Here is a 27,442-nt window from a genome sequence, read left to right on the forward strand (position 1 = left end):
TATTTATCTTATCTTTATTCAGTCTATTATTTTGAATATTTAATATTATTACTTTGATAAAAGGAATCTGTTTCCTGAGCAATTCTTGAATTTAAATCTCCCAAAATATTCAGGTCTCTGTATATATTGACATTCTTTCTTCAAAGATTCCAATTCTTAAATGTTGTATCTGTTATCTTATCACTTGGCAAATAGATTGGCAATCATTGGGTCATACTGTTCAGTATGGTACTCTAGGTTAACATCCAACAGCAGAAATACTGAAGTTGAACTAGAATAAGAATAAACTATAGATCTTTCTTAACAAATAATATAGTGCCTTCTTTATGTCAACCTGACAGCCAATGTTTTTGGAGAATGTCCTCATCACTACATTATTTCCTTCCTTTATTTTATTACTTTGATATTATCTCATCTTTATTTAATCATGCTTCAATATGACAAGTAGCTCAGAACTATTTACTAATGTAATAAAAGAATCATCATATAATTTAGATTTTAAACTTTGACAATTTTAAATTATTATAGACCAATAACAGGTTTTAAGAATTTCCTTTAACTCTTCCAGGGAATCTATCTGATTCTCTTCTATAAAATTTGAACACTTACAACTTTATTCACAATAAAAGAAAATGTATATTTCTTATTTTCAAATATTACATAATCAGTACACAATATACTGTATATCTCGGCGGATAAGATGACTTTCAGATAAGACGAGGTATAAGTTTTCATCGAAGTTTTTTAGTTTTAGCATATATCTGTCCTATAAGACGACCCCCAAACTATCAACGGCCTATGAATTTAGTTTAGATCGGCGATCATCTTCTAAATAATAATACTGTATAGCATATACGGAATTATGTCCTGTTTGTAATTTTTTGAATAAACAAATTTTATTTTCTGCCTTGCTATTGTTGCAAACATTCGCACTGATTCGGGCATTCGGGTAATGACCTTGACTATTCACAAAACGTCATATGGGTTATTTTATTCTGTGGACATGCCCTACTCTCTACTAGTAAATAATTACGTTTTGTCCATTTTACTATAATTGTTTTAATTTATATAAATTTCAATCTAATTTTTTTTGTATCTGTCCTATAAGACGACCCTGAATTTTTGGGGCCTTTTTTTATAATTCAACTATCGTCTTATCCGCCGAGATATATGGTAATTTAAATTCCCTTAGTTCAAGCAGCTTGATATAATGACAGCAATTTTTGTCTATGTTGTCAAGATAATGGAGTCAAATCTTATGAAATCAGTAATGAAAAGTTTATTATATTTTGACTCAGGAAAATTTTGTCAATACTTAGCCACATATTCTTTAAACATGAAACTCAAATTAACACTTTCAAGAGTTATCTAATAATTATTGAATTAAGCCCAATCTTCTGATTAAAAAAATTTATCATAGATATAAAATCCATTTTTGATTTGCTTTTTCATAAACATAAAAACTTCTTTTTTAATTTTGGAACTATCTGTCAACTTATTCATATTTGATTGATTAATTTGATTTATTTAAAGAAAATTCTAAAGCTTAATTTTTTAAGTTTAGTATCTTTAGTTCCTTCCATTCTATATTTTATTCTTTTTAATTGCAAGGAAAATTCATCAATTTTATTATTAGTAACAGATATTTTTAAGTTCAATTTTACTCATTTGGGACATTAATCAAGAATAAATTAATTGTATCTTTTGGAATAATTTTCAATGTCCTTTGAGTTTAAAATTTTATCATTAGAATTAATGTTAAATTGAGACAAAGCTTGAGAAAATTTTTTTCCACATTGCTTACATTTTCTAAGTTTAATACATATAATTGCTACTCTTCAGTCAGTGATGGATTAAGCCTCTAGCAAGCCCTAGACAAAATTTAAATTGGGGCCTCATTTAAATAAGTTGCTTTTAAAGAAATCTTAATGCCACTTAAAATTTTTATTAATAATAAAGAATACAAACACTAATACAATAATAATTGTACTGTATAATAAAAGAGTTTCTGGTATAACAAAAAATCTATAAAAATATATATAATTATAGTCATTAATCAGCCTTTAAAAGATTTAAATTTTTCATTTTTTATTTCAGAAAATTAATTAATTAATATCTTCACAATCTAGCTGTTTGAGAGTTTCTTTTTTCTATAGCAAGCATTCCTGAAGACCTTAGCTTTTCATGTTCTATTGAATTTCTTAAATAATTTTTAACTGTTTTTAAAATAGAGAGAGATTTATAAAAAAAAAAATACATTGTAAAAATACAAAGTATTACAGACAATACGAATATGAATTCTTGTCTTCTCCTTCATTCTCTTTCAACATCATGGGAACATGATCCACACAGCAGAGTCAACCTTTCTTTTTAGGCTACTTTCAACCTATATTTATGTAAATCAGGTAAAAATTTCCTTGACTATGGATTCCATTGTAAAGAAAAGGTTTTTCTTTAAATAATTATATTACGTCCTAGAATTTTTGAATTTTTTCTTTACAAGAGAAAGATTTCTCTCCTGCTGCATTACTTACAGGCATGGTTAAGTAAATTCTTAACAAGATTTCAGTATTAGGAAAAGAGGTATGATGCATACTATACACTGGTGTGTTATATAGCATCAAATCTGATTTTATTACTTTATCAATTATTATGATGACATTTATTTGTATTATTTAAAAATAATAACATAAATATTTGATATTATTAAAGATGCATTTAAAAATATATTTTTTAAAATTTATTATTATTTATTATTATTTTTTCTGTACTGAAGCTGGGGCCCCTCCAAATTACATGCCTTATAAATTTGTCTTGTTTGTCTATTGGTTAATCCAGCACTGTCTTCAGTCATATTAGAATTTTACTTTCTTTATCAAAGTAAGATGAAATGGATGTTTCTCTTATACTCAATTCTTCATCTAGTTTTACCAATTCTTCCGTTTGGATGATACTTTTTTCCTAAAGTTCTTGATAAAGGTCCCAGGTTAGGTTCAATTCTGGCAATTAATAATAAAGTAAAGTGATATAATTTTCTCATAGTTATGCCTCAAACACCAAAAGCTCTCTCTCTCTTTCTCTCAAAAAAAAAAAAAAAAAAAAAGTGCACCAGTGTTGTCTCCAATCACAGTGCTTCCATTGACAATTCATATCACTTCAGTCATTTATGGTAACAATTTCTTATACAAAACAAATTATTATAAATTATCTTAAATAAACAAATGATAGGTTATCTATAACTTATCATTTGTTTATTTAACATTATTTCTTTCAGTTGGGTTAATTCATATAATTCCATGTTATTTAGTATTGAAAATTGATTTCAAATGATATTTTTAATAGAAAATACAGAAATGACTACACAATTCCATTGACATAACTGCATCAATTCCATTTTCATTAGAGCTTGAATTATAGAGTTTAAATTTTGATTATATTTATCAAAAACTTATGCAAAATTGTGTTATCTATAATTGCATTATCAAGTAACATAAATCTACAGTAGAGTCCTGTTAGTCAGAACACCACTAATCTAAACATTTGCCTAACCCAAACACGTTTCAGTTGGTGGAGAGGAAATTTTCTCTAACGAGGTCGACTTAGGGGTGTTCCCCTTTCTCTTTCCTGAGTGAACTATGTGAATAAGGCTTCATCAAGCTTGTCAAATGTTGAGGGCCTTGCTGTTTGTCGATTTTCAACTGATTTTTCTGAAGTAGAGGCACAAAACTACTCGATCTTTGCACAGTTTTTTCCCTGTTGGTTATTGTGGCTTTGCCCACTCCAAACTATACTGTCAATTTTGTTGCACTTTCACCCTTGTCCAGCCTTTTCAAAATGTCCAACTTATCTTTCAATGTACACATTGTGTGTTTCCATTTTGTGGCCATTGTAGCAGCAGACTAAACTAAACTAAACTAAAATAACATAGAGCAAAGAGTGCATTCAACATCCACAATTAAGCATGCTAACTTATACAGTAGCATCAGTCAACTGATTGGAATCCTGGACTGTGTATCAAAAACAACGTTTTTTTTACAGTTAAAATAATTTTAAGGTAAATAATGAAGACAGGTTGCCATTTCAAAATTACAAAACTTGTTTTTGTTTGCACCCTCTATTGAATACAAGTCAGATGAAATAAAGGGTGGGGCACTGATGTCATTGATGGTGTTGGATCTACATAAACCAGACCTATTTTACTGCTTGCTTCTGCATTATTTCAATTGTTCAGCTGATCCGAACAGGACTCGGTCCCAATTAGTTCGGACTAGCAGGACTCTACTGTACTTCTTTCACTGGGATGGAAAGTCTGAGTAGGCCATGAGCCACCCACTTTTACCCTGCTAAAAATCAAAGAAGATATCAAATAAGACTAATTTAATATCACTTTTAAGCTAGCACTGGTCCCACTAAAAGTCTCTTCCATAGCCCTTGTTTCAATTGGTATTATAATCAAGTGAATAAGCGTATTCTAAATCAAATGCACATTTGATGATAAACAACAATTTTGTAATTGAAAATCTAATCTCATCATTTATTATATAAAGAAGAAATTAGTGATTACATCATTAAAAATTTAAAAATGATAAAAGTATCATCCAATTTAAATTCACTAACTGAATAACTATAACGGGTGGACAAGCAAGAGTTCAGTGGGAGCCGAAATGTAGGTTTTGCAAAATGCATGGGAGCCACAGTTCTGTACTGTCATGGCAGATAGTATAGTAAGGCGTGTGATTTTATCATATAATATAAATATAATATAAAACAAATATTGAATTTTTTTGATAAACATATTTTCACAAAATTGTAAAAATAATAATAAAAAACAGAAATTAACACTTTCAGCAAGAGCTGCATTTGCCCATGTCTGAACTATAACAAAAATATCTTTTAAATTATTCAACAATTAAAATATAGAAATCATAAAAATATATACAAAAAGTTTGTAAAAGAGATTTAACTATAGTTAATTCCTACAAAACTTAAACAATAACAGAATATATTGAAATAAACTGCAATAAACTTGTATTTTATTACTTTTGATATTTTAAAAAATTGTGAACCACATATTCTATTTATTTCTCATATAAAAAATTAATTGACTGTTAGATCGGTTGTTTTTGCACCAGTTGTGAAAACCTAACGACCAGGGACCGATCAAGTTTTACCTACATGTGGGCGCGAGATTCGGGGTTGTCTTTTGTTCAGGTCAGATGAGCAGGACATGACCAGTCTCCAGTCCAAACCAAACCATTATAACCAATTTTTTGTTAGATATTAAACAGCAATTTTACGATTAGAGATCTTTACACTCTAAGATCTTAACATTGACTGTAATTGTTTTATATATGAAAGCTACCTAAATTGTATGCAATTCCTCAAAATAGAAGAATTTAGTATTTATGTACTTTTATAAAGATAAGTTATCTATTTCTCACTTACATTCTCATTTTAAGTATTATTTGTAAATAAATTTTAAATTTATAGCAACCTCAGAATGAATATTCTTATTGCTTATCTATAAATGTGTCCTTCTGTATATAGTTTGCTAACAAATTTGAAGTACCAAAAACAATAAAATAAAATTTTGTCACTAAAACCTTACTGTAGAATATTATAATGGAAAACAATTTTTTTTAAAAAACTAAGTGTTTTTATTAATTTTGAAATTAAGTTATTTAAAAATAATTAAATTAATTCAATTTTGTTTTAATTATATTATTATTTTTCTATCTACTGAAAAATTGTAAAACTTAGAAAATTCAAGAAGACAGAGACTGTGGAAATATTACACTGTTTAGAATAATTGAAATATTGATCAACAAATTACCTTACATTTTAGTGAAATGCTTTATGAATATTAATTCCAAAGAAAATATAGGTAATGTTAACCTTGTATAAAAATAAAACTGAAGTAAGCATTATTATTATTCTTTTTTTTTAAAGCTTTTTTCATTTATTTATTTTTTAAGCTTGCAGGTTTAAATTTTAATTGATTAAGAAAATGAATAAATTTTAATATTTTTATTTTTAACAGCTATAGAAATGAAGATAAAATCACTGTTAGGTTTACTAGTATGGTGTCAACAAAATAACAATTTAAGTCTATCTACATCTCAAGATGATTTAAAGCTTATTTTCCAAGGTAATTAATTAATTAAAATAGGAAACAAAGCTGTAAAACATTAATTTCAGATTTATTAAAAAATTTTAAATAAATATAATTATAATGGAATAGAATTTACTATTTACTATATAATTTGCTTATGTTTAATTTCATTCTTGATTTCTTTTATAAACAGTGGATATATGGCATAACTGTATAGTCAATAGAAACAATCAGTTCAATAAACAATAAAATTCAAATGCTTCTTTATTAAATTCTATAAGCAGAAAATTTTCTAATGATTACTTGAAAAAATAATTACTGAAATTAATTTAACTTTAAATATAAGTATATGATATAGTTAGGCATTTATGATTTTCATCTAGCTAAAGCTAATTACAACAAATTTTAGGTTTTTATTGTAATATATAGAATAACAGTCTTTCATTTAAATATAATTTTGTGAATTTATACAATTTGCAATTTAGCAAAACAATTTGGTTGTGATATAGTAGACCTATTTTAAGTGTGATTTATATTAGCAATAATAATTCCTTACAAATTTTAAAAATAGTCAGTATATGCCTTACTCCTTAGATAATTATGTTAATAACCTTTTCACATACTCGAACCTGAATTTTTGTGTTAATGATAATGAATATCTGGTGAGACAGTTAAACTCTCACCTTTCAAAAATAAAAACCGAAGTAAAATGTAAAGTCTCACAAAAACAATAAAGAGATTCTTTCTGTCAAAAAGGAAAACAAAAGGTAAAATTACAGAGGAAAATTTCAAAGTTCAGAGGAATTTAAACCAGTTGGGATTGGGTTGTGTTGATGATAACCTCTCACATGTCATGAAAGGTTTCGAATTGTCACCAGGAGACAAGGGAAGACCAATCGGAATGCGGAATAGAGGAGAGAAACCCTTTAAAAACTTGTGTTTCAAGGACACGATGTTCTTTGCTCCAAGATTTGTTCTTTTCTTTGAGATCTGTCATATTTTGGCTGGTCCAGGATCTATGGGAAAACACTAGATCCAAGTTCTATGTGTCGTGCGATCGAACATCCAGCTGCAACAGAATACACCATTCGACATCACATACCAGTTTTGATCTGAACTTACCAGTGTGCCCCGAGGCCATCAATTCTTTAGAAGACAATCAAATGTTTTTTACAGTGAAGTTAGTTGATTGCTGGTTTTGAAAGAGAGAACTGTGTCTGCATATATGTCTATGAAGTACTGTTTATGACTGCAACCAAAAATTAATTTTTGCAAATAAATGCAATATTTATTTTTTACATATTTTTTTTTAAGTGTTAGTGCTCACAGGGTGGAATGAGTTTTTGCAGGTCTACAATGAGGTGGCCGAGTAGTGAGGAATGAGCTAAACTGGGCTAAATTTCTGGGGTAATTTAACCACCTAGAATTTCATTCCTGGGTCCCCAGAGAAGAAGGATAAAGCTTTAACAGCTTCTGTGATTCAGTCTGCTCCTCTCGGGTGCATCTGATAAATATAAAGACATGAATAGATTTCCATATAAAAATCATTCACATGGAAAATTTTGCATATTTTATTTTATGTTTAGTTTATTTAAACCTTTAAAATCATATATATATATATAAAATAATTTATTAAGATAGAAAACAATTTGAAATAATTAGCTTAAAGTTGAGTGTCCGAAAAGTATAAAGGTAGGTTTATATTAATATTAACAGTGGCGTGCCGTCATTGGAAGCGATGGAAGCGCCGATTCCACCTTCCAATGACCTTCCCTTGAATTTTATAAAATATAAATTTTCATATTTTAACGTACTTTGCATTAATTAAAATTAATATTTTATTATAACTGCATTATGTATCTTTTACAAATTTCTATACTACATGTGAAAAAAAACGATAAGATTGCTATTGTATATTCGAATAATTCGGTGGAGGAAGGAATGTCGAAACCGGGTCAGTCTCCAATCAGCCAGATTATATAGGCATTAGCACATGCGGTTTACAGTGCACCAACCTCACCCGGTTTAGCTGGTAGAAGTGACACACTGCGTAAAGAGTATGCACTTTATATCCCGGAGCGGTTGTGGGCTGTTAGCCGCCTGCTAGATATTCGGCCACCCTCGCCCGATTATGTGAATCACGAGCAGACTAGATCAACGGCGGGCAACCCGCGGGCCAGCTACGGGTGGCGAAAAGTTTCTATCCAGCCCGCAAGATCTTTAATAGATTATTAAATTGGAAAAATAACTAATTAATAGTTATTTTTCCAATTCTTTGTAATTTTCGAAAACGATAAGAGAAATAAATGTGAAATAAATAAATAAAAAGTTAATTACTACATTTGCAGACTAAAAAAATTACGAGTCACAAGAAAGCGTCAATTAACTACTACGGCGTGGAAAAAAACGTAAAATTTATTTTGGTCCATGTTATAAAAAGGGTTGCCCACCCTAGACTAGATTTATAACAATCCAACCGATAGGAGTTTACTGGCACGTTTTTATGATAGTTCTGTATAGTTGACAGGAGTTTAAAAAAACTCCATTAAAATATTTGATATATTTATTCTGCGTTTATTCCGCTCTCCCATCTTATATTACTTACGGATTTCAATGTTAAACCGGTGATATTACGATTTAGTATGTCCCATCTGTAAGGGGATGCAGAAAAAACGTGTACAATTCTAGTACAGTGTTAAAAATTAACTGTTACTTTGGCAGCATCATTTACAACCAAATTTAATGAATGAGACATACAGTACATACAATGGTACAAAAAAAAAGCTCTAGAATTTATTTTCCTTAAATTTACGATTTATATATCCGTTGTCATAAAAATTTGTCTTTACACTGTTTTCCCAAGACTACAAATATTCAGGTATAAAGTAACTGGTTTCGACTTATTTCTACTTAAGAAGTGACTAAATAATTAAGAGATTAGGGAATGGGGACATAAATAAAACCCTGTTGAAAGAGCCAGAATTTTACTTCAACAAAAGCCTAACAGAGCCAATCACTCGCTCAGTACAGTGGGAAACTGATTTCCGTGTACACCTGGTATTAAAACGAATTAGTTAGAAAACGAATGACTATTAAGTTTAACATAGTTAGATTTTTACAGCTACGGTGAGAAACGTTTAAAATTTACAACAGCCCTGTGGCGTCCTTTGAGATATACTATTGATGCGACAAAAGAGGCATTTGACATTGACCGGTATCGGCACCCTCGGGATTTGGCACGCACACACTCACTACACACCTACCTGGACCGTCACTAGTTCCATCCATTAGCTACTCGTATCAAGATATTTGACTAAGTGGATTGTTTTAAGATTTAAAAAGTAAAGACTATTTTATGTTATTTTTATGTACGTTTCTTTACAAAGCTATATTTTAATTATAATTTTCTTTAAAAGTATATTAATACAATCGAACAATACATTGTACCAGGTATGTATATCCATCGCACATTTTATTTCACCGAGTAAGTTTTTATAATTTATTTTTAATTTTAGCCCTTATATCGTGGCTAGCGATTCAGAATGTAATTGTGATATTAAAAATACATTTAGAGAAGTCTACAGTTTTTACTGGCTTATCGAACAAATGAATACGAATGGACCCTAGACCAGTGATTCTTAACGGGGTAGCCGCGGCCCCTGGGGGTCCATAAGAAGTTTGCCGGGGGCCGCCAAATTATGCAAAATTTCCTTCAGAATATAATAAAAAGAAAATTGATGTATAATCCAAATATCGTATTGAAAAGTGAAATAAGAAAGATAAAGTTTTCCTATTTAGTTTTTATTTATTTATTTTGTATTTCTTCCTACATACAACTTTGTTAGTACAGAAGAAATAAATGTAAATATGCTACTTACACCACAGTATTTACTTCTTTTATTCCAAAGCAATTTTAAGAAACTATTAATGCTTGGAATTTTAAAAATAATTAGGAAAAATAGTAGGCTTTGAAAATTTAAATATTTTTGCAAAAGTTATGCAAAATCCTTACGACAAGTGGGCGTTTTAGTTTTAGTTTAGTTTTAGCATCGACATTAAATTGATTTATCGACATGTTTTTATTTTATTTTCTGTTAAAAATTAATGAGTTTTCATGTTTAATTGTGAAGTTTGAATGTTATTTAAATAGATAATGAAATAATAAAGTTATGATTTACATTTATTATATAAAAAATAAAGCAATAATAAAAAAATCAATTTATTATAGATAAATTATCAAATTATAAATTAATTCAGTAGAGCGTCGATAAGTGGAACGTCGGTAAGTGGAATGGCCGGAAAGTGGAACGATTTTCAGTCGGACTGTATCGTGCTGAATCGAATGTTTTTGATACTAAATTTACTTCTAAAGTATAATTTTCATGTTTTTTATATTCTTTAATATATTTATTTTCTTTGTACAAAATGCAGAAATAATTTTTAACGATACGATAGCCTCGATGATTATTATAAAAATTTTTGTTAGGCTTAAAATCATGAAAATTCAACACGAAGCGACACGCAATGGAGAAAAATTCAACAGGAAGCGATACGCAACGGAGAAAAATTTGAACATTGGACAGGTTAATGTATTTTTTCGTACAAAGTCGGAAACTGGAACAAATCATTAACTGGAAGGACCCCAGTCCCCAATTGGTTCCACTTATCGACGCTCTACTGTATTATTAAAAATGGGGGTCACAAAAAAATTATGAAATATTTGGTGGGCCGCGAGTATAAAAAGGTTAAGAACCACTGCCCTAGACCATCACTGATGCGCAATTAACTGATTGCCCATGGAAGTCAGCTTCTTACAGAAACACAGCTTCCCTGTCATCAAATGTCACGGCACGCCACTGAATATTAAGATACCAGAAGTCAATATGAATCAGTAGATACTACTAAAAATAACTAGTTGGTTAGAATCACTAATTTTACAATAATCCAAGGCACAGACTTAGGAGGAAGGTGAAATTCTTGCTCTTAGAGGTAAAAATTACTCTGCAAGAGCAATTACTAAAAAATTAAATAGGTCATCCACTGTGATCAACAACTTTATTAAAATAGGAGATCAATATGGTCAAAATAAATCAACAAGATGCCCTTCAAAACTTACAGAGAACAAGTCATTGTTTGCCAGATTGCCATCAACAAAACATCATTCCAGAAGTTAGCAGTAACAATTCCAGGATTCCAGATTTTTTTTGTAATGTTAGAAACATTATACTCTATTGTTGAGTATAATGTTTCTAACATTACAAAAAAAATCACATTAGAAAAGCAAATGATTATCAATACATATTGGCAAGCAATTTCTTGCCTTTTGTATAATGTACTGATGGGAATCGATGAGTCTTTCAGCAGGACAATGCTCCCATTCACATAGCAAACTCTACATATGAATGGTTTTTAGCTAATGAGGTGACTATTATTGATTGGCCAGCTCTATCTCCTGATCTTAATCTATGGGAAAATCTTTAGGAATTCTAGCTAGAGCTGTATCCTCAAATAGGCAGCAATATACTAGTTTGGAAGAACTAAAGTAAGCCACAATTCGTCACTGTGAAGAAATAAAACTTCATCTGTCTTCTAAAACTTCATACAGTCAGATCACATTTACAAAGTTATTTTAGCCAAAGGAGGTTTCATTGGATATTAGGTTATTGTTAAATATAATTTATTAACATGTCATTAATTGTTTTAGTTAATTTTGTTATGTGCCTTTAAATTTTTGGGACAGTCAGATTGTAATTCTTCAAAATTATTAATTATTTTTTCCTGTCTCAATAAATTGTTATCAATTTTATATGTGCATTTGTGAAAGTCCAAAGCAAGCCAAAACTAAATTCTTTTTGCACAGTTTTCAGTGTGAATGATTTTATACAGAAATCTATTAATGTCTATATATTTATGAGATGCACCTTATATTTATATGCTTAGTTTAAACTTTACTACTTATTTTTATTTAGTTCAATTACTGTAATTTTAATTTTTTTTCCAGTATTGAATTACTTATCTTTTAATCATCCAAGCAAGCATTCCCTTTCAATCATCTGGCAATATTTGCATTCTACAACTACTAACTTATTAGATTTCAAGGATATGAAGTGTAATAAAATTTTTAAAATTATTTTTCTGTTCTTTTTTTCTTAGTAATTCATTTAAAATACTACTAATATTCATTATCTGATTTCAGCATTATTTTCAAAAATTGTATGTCAGCCTATAATATCCCAATTGGAAGAAAGTATTAACATGAATGATGATGTTTGTACTACTGCAGCTCTTGCTTTCTTATCTGGTTTAATTATGTACTACTCAAAATATAATTTAAAGGTATGAGTTTTCAGTTTTTAATTCTTTCTAATGATCATTGGAATTGATGTTTCTCTTTTATGATATTTTCACCAAATTGAAATATACTTTTTAATAATAAAGAAAATTATAAATTTTTTGGAATATACTATTTTCTCATCATTAAGACCCAGATTTTTATGCAGTTAAAACTGTCATTTTATGTGCATATATATGACACAAAAATAACCAAAATATTCACTTAAGTAACTAGTTTTTAGAAAATATTTATCATTTATTAAACATTTATCTATATAATATACAGGCCTCGAAACAGATCACTATTCATACTATTTTTAAATTAGTCACTTTCTCTCAACTAAGTCAGCGATATATCACTATTTTACACTTTTTCTGCCATTATGGGCAACGACATTTTTGTGACGCTAAGCTGTCATATGTGACTTCATTAATGTTTAAATACTTGAACGTATTGCATGCTAATGCGTCCATGTAATAAAAAGTATATGAATGTAAAAAGTTCTGCAGCCTCAGAAAGGTTGAGAACCACTGCTGTATGTCTTTGAAAGTACTTACAATTTTTATGGTGTTGAACATCAGACTGTTGTGGCTATTTCTATCAAGTATGATGCTTTCCCACAGTGTGTTTATTCTTTGTTGCTCTCACATGGAGCAGAATCTTTCACTGCTGAATGTTAAGTACACTCTGTCTGATGACATTTTGAAATGTCAAAAGTACTTGTAGTTAGAAACTTTTCAAGTAAACAATTCTAAAGCCAAAAAACAGTATAGTTTATTCTTAATCTAAGTTTGGTATCATTAGTGAGCACATTTTTATGATCTATAAATATGTTATTACAAAGATTTAGATAATTAATAGGAGCACCATTGTAATATAGTGTGGCCGTCAGCCATATTATTCGCGTATTTATATTTTTATATGTAATATAAGTTAGTTTTAGTAATTCTTTTGTCTCTTTGTCTTGCCTATCCTCTAAAACTTTCCTTTCCACTTCCTGTACCCTCTGGGTGGGATTATCGTTTCGAAGAAGTAAACAACAGAAACAATAGAAGAGCAAGACCCTGAGGGCTTCGGAGAGAGTGGGGGAGTCACTTTTTGGACTGGATGGCGGAGAGAGAGAGGGCAGAGAAAAGGTTTGAGCTCGAACGGCGTGCATAGGGTAAGAGCAGAAAGAAAAGTAAAGAAGACTACGAGCAAAAAAGGTCAGGCCTAAGAAAGGAAGGGAATTTTTGAGGCTATCGTAGGGAGAGCTAAAGTGAACGACGAAAGAACGAGAAGTTCACCGAGAGAATGGAAGATTCATAGTAATCAAGCAGGACTCAAGAGCAGTGTCCCACCAAAGTAGAGACACTGAGAAAAGAAAATCCCGGGTATTTCCTTCTTCTATTTCTACCTCCACCTAATTTCACTTTTCTTCTCTTCTAGTTATAAGTAGGATAAGCTTAGTTTTAAGGTCTTCACACGTCGGACTTTGTCGGGTTCTGTTTTGAATGTGTCCTTTGTTGTATATTGAGGGACAGAACGCCTGTACGATGTTTTACTTTGTGAAGTGGGGATCCGTAAAGAACCTGTTTTGTTCTTTTCTGGCAAAAATAAAAAATCATATCTTGTTAAAAGTATAATCTAATTCGTTTATTTTGTATCGGTCTGTTCGCGGAACATATTACCTCGCCACGAATCACCACAATAGAGATAAAAGATTTCTAATTCTTATAATGCTGTTCTTAATATTAGAAACTACAGTATGGAACAGAATTATATGACAGTGTAAATTTTTAAAAAATTTTTTGACTTATTTAGAGTAGATGAATAAAATTTTATGTATCTTTTCAGCACCATCATCTAATGACATACACCAAATATCATCCTGATTTTTGCCTTTGCATAACTTATATACATTGAAATGACTAATTTAAACATAAGTTAAATAAAACAATTGTTTAACTTCCTTCTAGAAATAAAAAATGATTATTATTCTTAAAAATTTTAACAGTACAAACCTTCTTAACTTTTTAAACATTTAGGAAGAAATTTGAATTGCTTAATTTTTTCAGAAAGTTAAATTTAACAGACTATAAATTAACAAAGGTCTTTTTTTGTCAACTTTAATATTCTCAGAAAATATTTATAATGCAGAATACATGTTTTTATATATTTTACTATATATTTTAACTGTATTAATGTAAATTTAATCTCAAATTTTGATCTTATTAATTTAATATAGCTTTGGAAAGTATTTTATATTTATTTTAAAAATAGAAATGTATATATTTGGTAATCATTTTTATTATCATAGACTAAATTGTTAGTTTGATGATGATGATGAAAAACATCATTGTGCCACAAGCCTTAAAAATTTTTGAAAGTTTATGAAGAAAAATCATTTCATTTGATTTATAATTGTTATTTCTGATGACAAAAACAAATAGCTTTATGTAAAATTTAGAAAAAATAATAATTAAACTTTTTAATCTAATTTATAGTTTTCCATCTTTTTACTATACATTAACTTTCCAATTTCTATAAAGTAAAGTTATTAAACTATTATATAAGGATTATTATTTATTATTAAAATATACTAAAATTAATATTGCAATTGCCTGAAAATTCAATATTAGAATATGTTAAAAAGTAACACGGTCAAACCTTTTTAAAACAATACCCATTATAAATAAACAACAACTAACTTGTTACATATAAAGATCAACAACTGCCGAATTATCGGGCTAGCAAATGGCTATAGTAATATTAATAATTAAAGTTAATTTGCTACTAGAGTTAGGCGCCATCTCTTGCTAAATTTAATAATTAGAATTTTAATTAAATAATTTAAATAAATTTAGGCCTAACTGGAAGAAAAGAATCGGCCCGAAGCGGGATTTGAACCCGCAACTTCTGCTATCCGTGCAGACACGTTACCAGTTACGCTACCCGGATGCCGGCATTGTAATGTGTTAATTAATGTGTCCCCAGCCGGCATTGTAATGACCGTCGATGGTGGTACGGTAATCTTATATCAACTGGAGAGGAAGATTGGACTGAAGGTCCGGGTAGCATAACTGGTAACGTGTCTGCACGGATAGCAGAAGTTGCGGGTTCGAATCCTGCTTCAGGCCGATTCTTTTCTTCCAGTTAGGCCTAAATTTATTTAAATTATTTAATTAAAATTCTAATTATTAAATTTAGCAAGAGATGGCGCCTAACGCCTAACTCTAGTAGCAAATTAACTTTAATTATTAATATTACTATAGCCATTTGCTAGCCCGATAATTCGGCAGTTGTTGATCTTTAATACCCATTATAATGATAAATCCCAGTACAATAATAGAATTTTGATGGTCCTGGCCAAAGTCCCATTAAATACTGTAATTTATCACCTGCTACAACAATAGTAAAAATCCTGATATAATTATACAACTATTGGGATGTGTTGGCACAACCCCCAGCCAACTCAAATGACCAGTGCAGGAACCACATGGTGAAGAGCTAGGAGTGCCTACTCACTAATCATGATACCTATGGATCCTCCCTGCACTCCAGAATGGTTTGCCCATACCTAGCTAATTAGTGTCATTGCGACTGACATCACTGCCTCAATGAATCATTACAATGAACTGTAAATGCCTGACCAATCATGAAGCATTTTCCTTTTCCCTCCAGACAAGAGCTCCAACAAGTGGCCAAGAAGAAGGTAGCAGTACTAGCATGTAATGGTAAAAATTGTGAAAGTATTAAAACAGATAAGTTTGGAAATGAAGCTAGAAACTTTCAAAAATAGTGAAATGAAACAAATAGAAGTTGCAAAGAAGTATGACTTTGTTCAGTCAACCCTAGCAATGTTTTTAAAGAAACAGAAGAAATCAAGTATAGTGCAGTGAGCAGAAACTTAGATCCATCTCAGAAACATCTGAAGACATCTAATTGTATGATGTCAACAGGGCACCATTCCATTAGTTCACTGAGATGCAAGCATAGAATGTATTTAAACAAATCTTCACTTTCTTAATATCAGTTCTTAAATTTTTAAGATCTCAATAACCCCCAGTATAACACTATTATTTTCCTGGTCTTCAAAATATCATTGTAGTGAGGTTTGTGTGTGTGTGTCTTAAATAAAATTGAAATAGATAACATATATTTTTGAAATTGTAAATTTTTTTTTTGTTTTCAGATAAGACAACACAGAGTGGTAATAACAATGAATCAAATGTTACATTGGTTACAGGACAATACATTGAACAGTCACTTATATATTTTGCAGATTTTGAAAGAACTTATACATTATAATTTTGAACATCCAATTATATTTCTAAAAAAAGATTATATTTTGGCTAATGATGATAATTCACTATTTTTGAAAACAGATGACTTTAGATTATTTTCTCTAGCAATATTAAATGTTATTGTAAAGGTAAATTATAGTTTAAATATCACAAGTAAATTGATTTAAATATTTGAAATCTAATAACTGTTTTTTTTTTTTTTTTGAGATGAATGACATTGTAAGTCTCGAAGCAGTACATTGTCTCAAAAAATTATTGGAGTATTTAAAAAACAAAAATTCTTTTCTTGGTATGTTATGAAAATTATTAAAGTTTGTTTAAAAAATTATGATCTTAAAATTACACAAAATATAACATCTTTGAAAATATTAAAATCTGTAATTTACAGTATAATAAATTTTAGTATAATTATATGTCTAAAAACATCTCAAAAGTCTTAATTTCTGTCACTGTGGATCACTATAATCTTATCAACATATGCTTTTATTTCAATCTTTACAAAAATAATCTGTGACCTAAAGTTAAATAAAGCAGGAATTTCTAATCAATTAATGATGGTTTTAATTATATATAATATAATCTAATATAAAACTGTAACAGTTATCTGTAAGAATTACTGAAATATCTTACATATGTTTAATATTTGTTCCCTTTAATGTAGACGATTCTGCATTGATTTTTCCAAATATATTGGTGGATCCTTAGTAACCCTGAACTAATTTTAGTATTTATCAAAGTTTTAATTTACATTATATATTTGTAAAATATATTTCAATATGCAGTGTAAAAGTTTATGTCTATAGAAGCTTCTCACTTGATAAGGCACATGCGTAATTATATATTTTAATTCAATCAGACTCATTTTCTGGGAGGATATCAAAGGAATATTAACAACTGGCTGACTTGCATAAAGTAAAGGTAACCATCAAGAAGTCTTCTAAACAGCATTTACCAGGAACAAGTCTTGTAAATGCAGTGATATTTTAAACAAATTGTTATGCTATAAAAATTTATTTACCTGCTTCTGTAAACAAGAAGTCATTATTTCCTTGTGCATGTGATTCTTGGATGTCCAGGAGTCTGTCTTACAGATACATCTAAGTTTGTTTGCAACTTTGACTTTCAATGCTATAATTAATACTTAGCCATTTGACTATCCTGATTTTTGAGCCATAGTTTAAAACTTTAAATTGCAAAATTTTCCAGCTGTAGTTTAAAGTGAAACCTTAAAAATTTTATTGCACCAAATCTGAGAATTTTGGGTTAATATTTTGGGTACTATAGAAGAAAGATGGTTTTTTTCATGCTGAATAAGTTTGCATCTGAGCATGGGAGTATCCACAGAGGGGAAGGAGTAAAAAATTCAAGAAATAATGATTGTAAAAGTGAGATACTTATCACTACACCCTCAACCATGGGACACTTTGATGCAATACTGTACTCTATAATGTACTTGTGAAAAAACTGCCAAAAAATTACAAACAAAAATTTATTGATGTAATTATTTGACTCCAAGGTTTGCTTTCCCATCGGAAAATTTTCTGTGGATTCCCATGTATCTGAGAATATGTAATATGCAGATTTGAACTCAGATTTTTTTTTCTTTTCTCTGTAAACTTTCAGGTGAGTTTGAGAATTTCGAAACAGCACTTCTAACATCCAAAGGTTTCCCTTGACAATGATGTTATTGTTAAATGTTAAACACTGTGAATATGGGAGTTGTTTTTAACAAGTTTTTGAAAGTATTTGATCTGGAGGTAGATGAATTTTAAAACTTGTTTGGAACTATTACTTTTTAATCTAAATATCACTGAAGAGGGAACAAAAGTATACATTAAGCAAATAAGCGAATAGTCATCACCAAGTGAGAATTTTGAAACAGCACTGCTAACATCCAAACTCATCTGAAAGTTTACAGAGAAAAGAAAGTAAGAATTTCAGCACCCCTTATCCACATCAGCATAGATTATTATGTAAGCAAACTCACTTTTGATATTCATTTCATTTATCTAATTAGATAAGCTACAAATGTAAAAATTATAACAACTTTGAATCTCAGTGTAATTTAATCAGATTAGATTATTTATTTAAAATAGTACAATACATAAGTGATCACTTATGTTTCAAAATTTTAATTTTTTTTTTATATCTATGTGTGAAGATAAGATTAAATTATTTTTAGTGATCTGAATATGTCATAAAAGAAAATAATTTCAATGATAAAATTTTATAGCTATTATTGAATGCACAAACTTTAAAAATTTACATATATATTTCATCAAAGTTAAATAGATGAAAATTGTAAAACAATATGTTAATTACAATTATATGTATTTTGAACAACAAATATTTCATTGAATACTGGAAAGTGTTGTTGAATTAATTAAATTGGCATAAATAGTTACTAGATATTCTATTATATCATAAGAACAGTATTGGTTAGCTTTGATCAAATGTATTTCTTGAATTGAGATATGAAGATGATGATAACTCTCCTGTGGTCACCACCTGATCGTGGTGGGAGAGCCCAGTAATTTTACTGATCCATAGGGCAATGCAGGCTAGAGCACAAGCTCCCGGTAGGGACACACATCCCAGTAAGGTCTATGGAGAGAAATGAAGCTAAGAGTGACCACACTCACATTCTGTGGAGATATTTATCATGGTAGTAACCAGATCTAAGTTTGATACCTGCTCGGATGTCTCCCGGGTTAACAAGGTCCACGTTTGTGGATTAGGCAGAGGCTCACGTTCGAAAAATAGGCCACAGTCTCACTTGGTTACTGGTGGCAAAAGCATCACTGGCCTAAGCATGGCTACTGCAATGTCCTCAACAGATGGGAGGAACCAACCTAGCCTTGGTGTTTCTGTGGCAATGCATCACAGACCACAAAGGCTAGAAAACCATGCCAACAGAAGAAATGCAGTAGAAATGAATGAATTTATCATCTGTACTTACTATATCATCACAAAACTTGAAACAAACATGACAGCATACAGAGAACAACCACACCATAGATTCACACAATAATATCCTCATCTCACTGTCACCGAACAAAGGGTTGTTAATCAAAGAAGAACAATTATACACAACAACCTCATCCCACAAACAACACTTGAACTTATCAAACAACAGGTTGCTGATCAAATACATCAACAGACAGAAACATTTAACATTAATGAAGATAAAATTACACTTCACTTTGACACCGGGGATGAAATATTAACTACTGAACCTGTTACCGGTGTAATTTTGCGTGAAAAAATCTTTCCACAAACGTTTTCGAGCTTTCCAAATAGCTCTTCTTCAGGTAGAGAAAAGTTCCAACGAAACAGTTCGAAAAAAGGAACGCAGACATTTAAATAAAAAACCGAATTTAAAAATAGAACGCAGATGTTTAAACAAAAAATACGGAACTCGCATAACGGACGAAGATTAAGATGGTCATGCACATTCGTGCACTGATGTTGCTATTTATAGATCGTCGTTTATGAGGGCCTGCCACGCTATAGAAAGATTAATTTCATCTTTCCGATTTATACATGCGGTCCGGTGGTTAGCCTTACAGATGGATATAGCTTCCCGCCATTTTAGCTTTTCTCTACCTGAAGAAGAGCTATTTGGAAAGCTCGAAAACGTTTGTGGAAAGATTTTTTCACGCAAAATTACACCGGTAACAGGTTCAGTAGTTAATATTAATGAAGATCATGTAACCTGTCAGGATAATCCAGCAACAAGTACTGATTAGAGCACGCACACAACAACTACCACTATTGATACTACAGACACTTCTTCATCCATCACTGATAACATGGACATATAAGTGAGAGCGTATTAACTAAATTTATTTCAGGAAATACTCACTAAATATACAGGCACAGATCCCACACAATGACCACGTATACCAAAAATCAACACGTCAAAGGAAGTAGGAAAAACACTAAATTATGTAAACACTCACTTCCTTACACTACATTCATTCAATTTCTACACTCGCAGATATTCATACATTAGTTTATGCTGGGGCAGTCACAGTAGTGACACACCATAGACTGAAAGTACAATTGCAGACAAACACAATTCTATCACAAGCCTGCCTGGCAGAGAAGACTAGAAACACAAATAAATGACATTAGACAGCAATTAGGCAGGCTAACACAATACACTAAAAACAACATAACACCCAAATTAAGGAAACAGCTCAAAAACATTTTCAAGAAAATAAAAACACACACAAAACATGAACATCACAACACACGCATTACAGAATACATTGATACACTAAAACAAAAACTTGCTGCCAAAGCACGTAGACTCAAACGATACAAAACATGTACAGTACACTACGAAAACAACAAAATAAATTATTTACAAACAATGAAAAACTCTTTTACAGACAAATTAATAACAAAGCAAACACTGATACACAGCACAGTGGCACACCAACAGAAGAAGAACTCACAACATATTGGTCTTCTCTTTGGTCCAGTGCTGTCACGCACAATGCTGATGCAGGCTGGATCGAGGAGGAGAACAGAAACTTGCACAACATACCAACTATGCCCTGTGTTGAAATAAACATACATGATTTCCAATACACTGTTAACAGAACACACAACTGGAAGACATCTGGTGTAGACAACATTCACAATTTCTGGTACAAAAAGTTTACATCACTGCACCAGGAACTAGCTAAACATCTAACACACATCATCATCAATCCACAAGACATGCCAAATTTTCTTACTCAGGGCATCACCTACATGAAACCTAAAAACAACAATACCACAGACCCCACACAATACAGACCAATTACATGTCTTCCAACACTCTACAAATTATTGACATCCTGTATTGCAAACAAAATATACAAACATGTTGAAGAACACGACATTCTAACAGAACAACAAAAAGGTTGTCGTAGAAACCACAGGGGATGCAAAGAACAGTTACTCTAGATTCAGTCATTCTACGGCAAGCACACAGACAACACAGAAACATACACATGGCATATATAGACTACAGAAAAGCATTCGACAGTGTTCCACACAGTTGGCTGCTACATATCCTACACATGTACAAAATACATCCATCACTCATTGCATTCTTTCAAAACACTATGCAGCACTGGAGAACAACACTACATCTCAGAGTTCATAACACTTCCATACAAACAAACCAAATTTTTATTAGGCGAGGAATTTTTCAAGGAGATTCCTTGAGTCCTCTCTGGTTCTGCTTAGCCTGAACCCATTATCCAACACGTTAAACAACACGCAATATGGTTACAATATCAGACATGAAAAAACAACACAGTATACACTGTCACATCTCATGTACATGGATGACATAAAACTTTATGCATCCACACAAAAACAACTTCATCAACTCCTACAAATCGCACATTCATACACCAAGGACATGGAGTTTGGCCTAGAGAAATGCAAAACACTTCACATAGAAAAAGGAATCCCAAAGAAAGAATATTTTGCACTTGGAAATGGAGATGTTATTGAATTCATGAAAGAGGGTGAGTTCTACAAGTATTTAGGATTCCAACAGGCCAAACTAACAGAACATACACAAATAAAGCTAATGTTCTGTTAGTTTGGCCTGTTGGAATCCTAAATACTTGTAGAACTCGCCCTCTTTCATGAATTCAATAACATCTCCATTTCCAAGTGCAAAATATTCTCAGAACACAGTTAAAGCAATAAACACATATGTCATCTCACATATTCTTTTGGAATTATACATTGGACTCACACAGATCTTGAGCAACTCTAAAGTAAAACAAGAACAACACTTACTAAGCATAAACAACATCATCCTAAATCCACCACATAAAGATGGTGGATGTGGCCTGATTGACATAGTTAACCTTCACTGCAGACAAATGCAGTCAATGCGAGAGTTTTTCTACAAAAAACAAGAAACATCAGTTACATAAAGCAGTAATTCTAGCAGACTCAAATAACACACCATTAAACTTACACTCACATCATATGGACACGACATAAAAAGCATAGACACCATTAAGCAATCATGGGCTCGAAAGGCACTCCATGGCAGGCATCCTTGTGATCTGGCCCAGGATTTTGTTGACGAAACTGCATCAAACAGCTCGTTAGCTCGGGGATGCCTCTTTGGGGAGACGGAAGGATTTATGATCGCCATACAGGATCAGGTCATAAATACTAAAAACTACAGAAAACACATACTTAAAGATGCAACACTCACAAATGACATTTTCTGCATGTGTCATATCATGCCAGAAACTATACAACACATCACTTCCCATTGCAAGCTCTTAGCACAGACAGATTATTTACACAGGCATAATCAAGTAGCAAATATAATATATCAAGAGCTTGCAAAGAAACACAAATTATTAAACATCCACGAACCATACTACAAATACATCCCACAGACAGTATTGGAAAACAATACGCACAAAATGTAATATGACAAATTGTTTTATCTGTGATTATGGCTCTATCACAAAAGACCAGACATCACACTCATTGACAAACACAATGAAATCACATATATTATAGACACATCCATTCCAAACACTCACAATATACAAAAAAAAAAATGCACTGAAAAAATTAGCAAGTACACAGAACTTGCCCAGGAAATAAGGCATCTGTGGAGGATGGATAGGGTGCTTATTGTACCTGTTGTTCTCTCCTCTATAGGTGTTACACCACACACACTATACAAAAGCCTGGGAACATTTCAATTGAATAGAAATACATAATACATCATACTACAGAAGGCCACAATATTGAATACGTGCCCACATTGTTAGGAAATTCCTGAATACTGACACTGACATACTTATTTAATTTTAGTTTTGTTTTAGTTGCTATGCCTTGACTCCGGTCCGGCATAGTACACAGCCACCTGTGTCAACCGAGTATAACCTACTAAACCCAACATATTATTAAGTGCAGACCCCAAACGGTTAGGAGTTGAAATTTGGTACAAAGTTAGTGTATGTTCTCATGACGTACCCTAAGAAGGGATTTTTCGAAATACCCCCCACAGGGGAGAGGGAGAAGATTAAAGCTTATCCTAAGAAACAGCTTCTACTGTACTATTTTAGATGTGATTTTTTATTTTTAACTGCAAAATGGCATGTTAATTAAAATTATACATGTGTGTTAATGCACTTTAGTAGGATATGTCATGAGAATGAACATTAAGAAGGGACTTTTGGAAATTCAACTCTCCCAGGGAAAAAGAGGAGAGAGTTAGTTTTAGTCAGTATAAAGTGTAAATAATAAAGAAGGAAAGTGAATAGTGGCACATATTGTATACATTTTGGAAATTAATAAATATATTAATCATTTCCACTGTTCAGGTAACCCAAAAACAATAAATCCAAATTAAACAAATTTGAACGAATATTTGAATTTGTTTATATTTTGAATTTTTTGAATTTGGATGTTCCAAACAAGTTTTCTTAGATGTTAGAATTTAAAATTAATTATTTTATTCGAGTAAGGTTATCATAGTTCTTGCACACGGTGAAAACGGGTAAGATCGGCTACAATCTAATAATCTTAATCTTTGCTACAGTTACTTTCTGCCTGAGCAATGCCAGGCTCATCTGCTAGTAAACTATATTTCAATATTTTGTAAAATTCCAAAACTTTAATAGTAATTTCTCAACATTTCTATGTTACAATTATTTATTTATAAATCATCATTTAATCATTTAAGTTCCCGATTGTAATGAACTCTAAAAATTTCTAGTTTCTAAATCTAATAATAATTGTTTTTTTAAAGCAGTTGTGAAATGATTCTACAGTGATTTGTGTGTGTTAGCATCTGTTGTTTTTAAGGAAAAAATGACTCCTGAATATTTTTGAGTTAGATGATAAATCTTACTATTTCTTTATTGCATTATATACTATTTATATAATAATTTTTCACATAATAAACGATTTACATTATTAGTTATGTATCACTAAAAGTATCATCGTATTTCATTGTTAATACACTGAATTAGCACCAATAAATGGTAAAGTATAACACTTAACATTAATTTTGAAAGCAAAATTCAATTAAAAATATAGCAATGCTTGGATTAATAGGTTTGACATCAAATACTTCAAATGAATTGTAACTTAGGATGTGTCTAATAATTAAATCTAAAAGATCTTAATATCCATAAATTTATTTTGTAATACTGTTTTAGGAGATCACTTAATGTCACTTCCTTGGCTGAAAATAGTTATTGAAACAAGATCCATAGATTCAAGAAAAGAAAATGATGAAATTAGTTGGAGGTTATTACTTTTGGTATGTAAATAAATAAATTAATTAAATATGAAAAGTAAAATATAGTATTTATATAGAATTTTATTTTTACCATAGTGTTTGAAATCCTCAGTGGTAAATCAATCATTAGTGAAGCATGTTGTTTATAATGCAATGCAACTTACATCAATAAATGTAAAAGAAGTGAATACATTTATTTTAAAGGAAATCATTCACGAGGTAAGTAATTACTAAAATCAAATTTTAGTGTTATCAAAATTGAATATATTCTATTATTTTTAATAGTTGTGCACAGGAACATATAATAAATTCTTACAATCTGATGTTAAATCAAAATTGGAAGAAATTTTTAAAAAAGTGTAGAAAATAACATAACAAATGTTATATATGTTCACATGTTCACAAAAATTACTTATACACATTGTGTGTGTGTGGTTTGTAAAAAAGAATTATTATTTTGAAAACAATTTTTCTGTGCTTTTTTTTTATTCTCATTTGCAATAAACAATAAAATAAACTTTATTATACATAATTCTCAAAGATAAGTATAACAGTTTATATTTAGTCATAGATGATATTTTAATAATAATTTCAAAAAAAGTAAAGTGAATTTTATTACTTTATTAACAATATTAACAAAGTTATACACCTACAAGAAAATACACTAGAATCATATTTTAAATGGTCCCCATATTAATCCCAATATGCTCATGTAACATTAGAATAATTTGGCAGTATAGAACAAATTTTATATTTATGGATTTTTCAGTTGAGCAAATTAGTTTTGTTGTTCCAAAAATAAATTTTATTAATAAAGCAATATATTTAGTTCAATAATTGCATATGCTATCTGTTATATAAAAATATACATTATATGACATTTAGCAGGTATTAAAATAAAAATATACATATATAATATATGACGTCGTGTCAATATATTTAAGCAATTTATACAAAGTTAAATTGTATCACTTAGTAAAACGATAGATGCGTTGCTAATAAGAATGGAAGCATAAAGCCAATTGTTAGTAAATAAATCTAAATAATCAGGTTTTATCACAGATATAAAGTAAATTAGAAAGCTTGGAATGTAATACTTCCAGTATTTACAGTCAAGAATTTTACACAAATTAAAAAAATTCAGACTAAGAAATTTTGTTATTTTTAAAAATATAAGAATAGATCAATCAATAATTTTAAACTGAAAATTATACAATTTTTTTTTTTTTTGATTTAATATTGAAAGAATCAAGTCATAGAAATATAAATTCTAAAAATCAATTACTAATATTAGAAATTTAAGTAACAGCCAATGTTCACATTAAAAGTTGTACTTTAAAATATTAAATAATAAAAAGCACCAAGTCAAAGAAGCAAAGAAATTTAATATTTGAAAGCACTCATGAGAAAACAAGTAAAAATCCTATATAAACAATATATAAATAATTTGCTTAAATAAAAATTTTTATATACAAGAATAGAATTTTAATGGAAATGTTCATTTATTTCAAAACAATCAAAATGGAATAAAAGCATGCCAGTTATAGTGTTATTTTTCATTATCATAAATTTAAAATTATTTATTTTTTTAATGTAATACAAAACAAAAGTCATATTTTAAAAAATGATATTTACTTTGATGCTGGTAACTAATTATACAATGGATCCCATTGATTTATGAAAAATGAGCAAATATAATACTGGATTAATATAACTCGAATAATGATTTGATTCTTCTTTTTACTAAGTTTTTCCAACTAATATATTAAAGATATAAAAATGTATCTGAATAATAATTTAACAAAATCTACATAAAAGAAATCTGCAACCAATATAATAAACCAAATATTCTGTTATAAATTTAATAAATTCAAGGATAATCCATCCAGTTAAGAATATCTACTACTGCATATTGCAGTTAAATAAACAATACAAAAAAAATCATTCTAAACTTCAACTGTACATCAAAACTATTTCTAACAAATTGAAAAATTTTATGTCTTTTACTGACACTTGATAAATGAAAATAAACCTAACTAGTTTTTTATATCACAACCAAATTTAATTAATGAAAAGCAAAGCTTTACTTTCATAGAAAATTTTAAATCTACTTTTTTACATAGTATAAAAAAGAAACTCTTCTTTAAAAACTTGAACGATTTTAGTAGATAACAGTTTAAATTAATAATCTGCCAATAAGGGATATAAAACTAGCAATCTGTATAAAGTTTTGTTCACTGAATACAAATTCTAAGTACCAATATGCATGATATATGTAGTAAATTTCAAAAAATAGTTTTTCTATTTTTTTTTAAAAAATGGCTTTTCATAGTAACAAGTATATCACAACATTACATAGGAATTTAGAAATGTTAATATAAATTTTTCATTTTGCACACAAGCAAAGTAATCGGTTA

At 29.9% G+C, this 27,442-nt stretch overlaps 2 protein-coding genes across 3 annotated transcripts in view; one reads left to right on the forward strand and one right to left on the reverse strand.

Annotated features, from left to right (window-relative positions):
* LOC136983738 (myosin heavy chain, muscle-like) overlaps positions 1–11,158 on the reverse strand; it is a 133,956-nt gene extending 122,798 nt beyond the window's left edge. The window contains exon 1 of the mRNA XM_067280573.1: positions 11,155–11,158. The gene's annotated coding sequence lies outside the window, so the exon portion shown is untranslated. The remainder of the gene's footprint in view (positions 1–11,154) is intronic.
* Positions 5,379–25,685, forward strand: LOC136983747 (uncharacterized). 2 transcript variants are annotated; one of them, XM_067280587.1, is made up of 9 exons: positions 5,383–5,884; positions 6,041–6,148; positions 12,114–12,221; positions 12,309–12,448; positions 16,621–16,860; positions 16,940–17,021; positions 24,943–25,046; positions 25,122–25,244; positions 25,311–25,685. In XM_067280587.1, exons 1-9 carry the CDS (start codon positions 5,857–5,859, stop codon positions 25,386–25,388), a joined length of 1,011 nt encoding a protein of 336 aa, XP_067136688.1. In that variant the 5' UTR covers positions 5,383–5,856; the 3' UTR covers positions 25,389–25,685. The 2 variants fall into 2 exon arrangements, with proteins under 2 accessions (XP_067136689.1, XP_067136688.1); XM_067280588.1 differs by lacking the exon at positions 12,114–12,221 and having other exon boundaries at positions 5,379–5,884.
* Positions 25,686–27,442: the final 1,757 nt, after the last annotated feature.

This window comes from Centruroides vittatus, unplaced genomic scaffold (genome assembly GCF_030686945.1).
Source record: "Centruroides vittatus isolate TY-2023 unplaced genomic scaffold, ASM3068694v2 contig_885, whole genome shotgun sequence".
Classification (NCBI taxonomy): Eukaryota; Metazoa; Arthropoda; class Arachnida; order Scorpiones; family Buthidae; genus Centruroides; species Centruroides vittatus.

Bases quoted from the DNA above. Each gene is read 5' to 3' on its own strand.
- LOC136983747 (XM_067280587.1), top strand. From the start codon at position 5,857: ATGAATATTAATTCCAAAGAAAATATAG. The intron at 5,885-6,040 runs GTAATGTTAACC...TATTTTTAACAG, and splicing joins TAATTCCAAAGAAAATATAG to CTATAGAAATGAAGATAAAA. The intron at 25,245-25,310 runs GTAAGTAATTAC...TATTTTTAATAG, and splicing joins TAAAGGAAATCATTCACGAG to TTGTGCACAGGAACATATAA.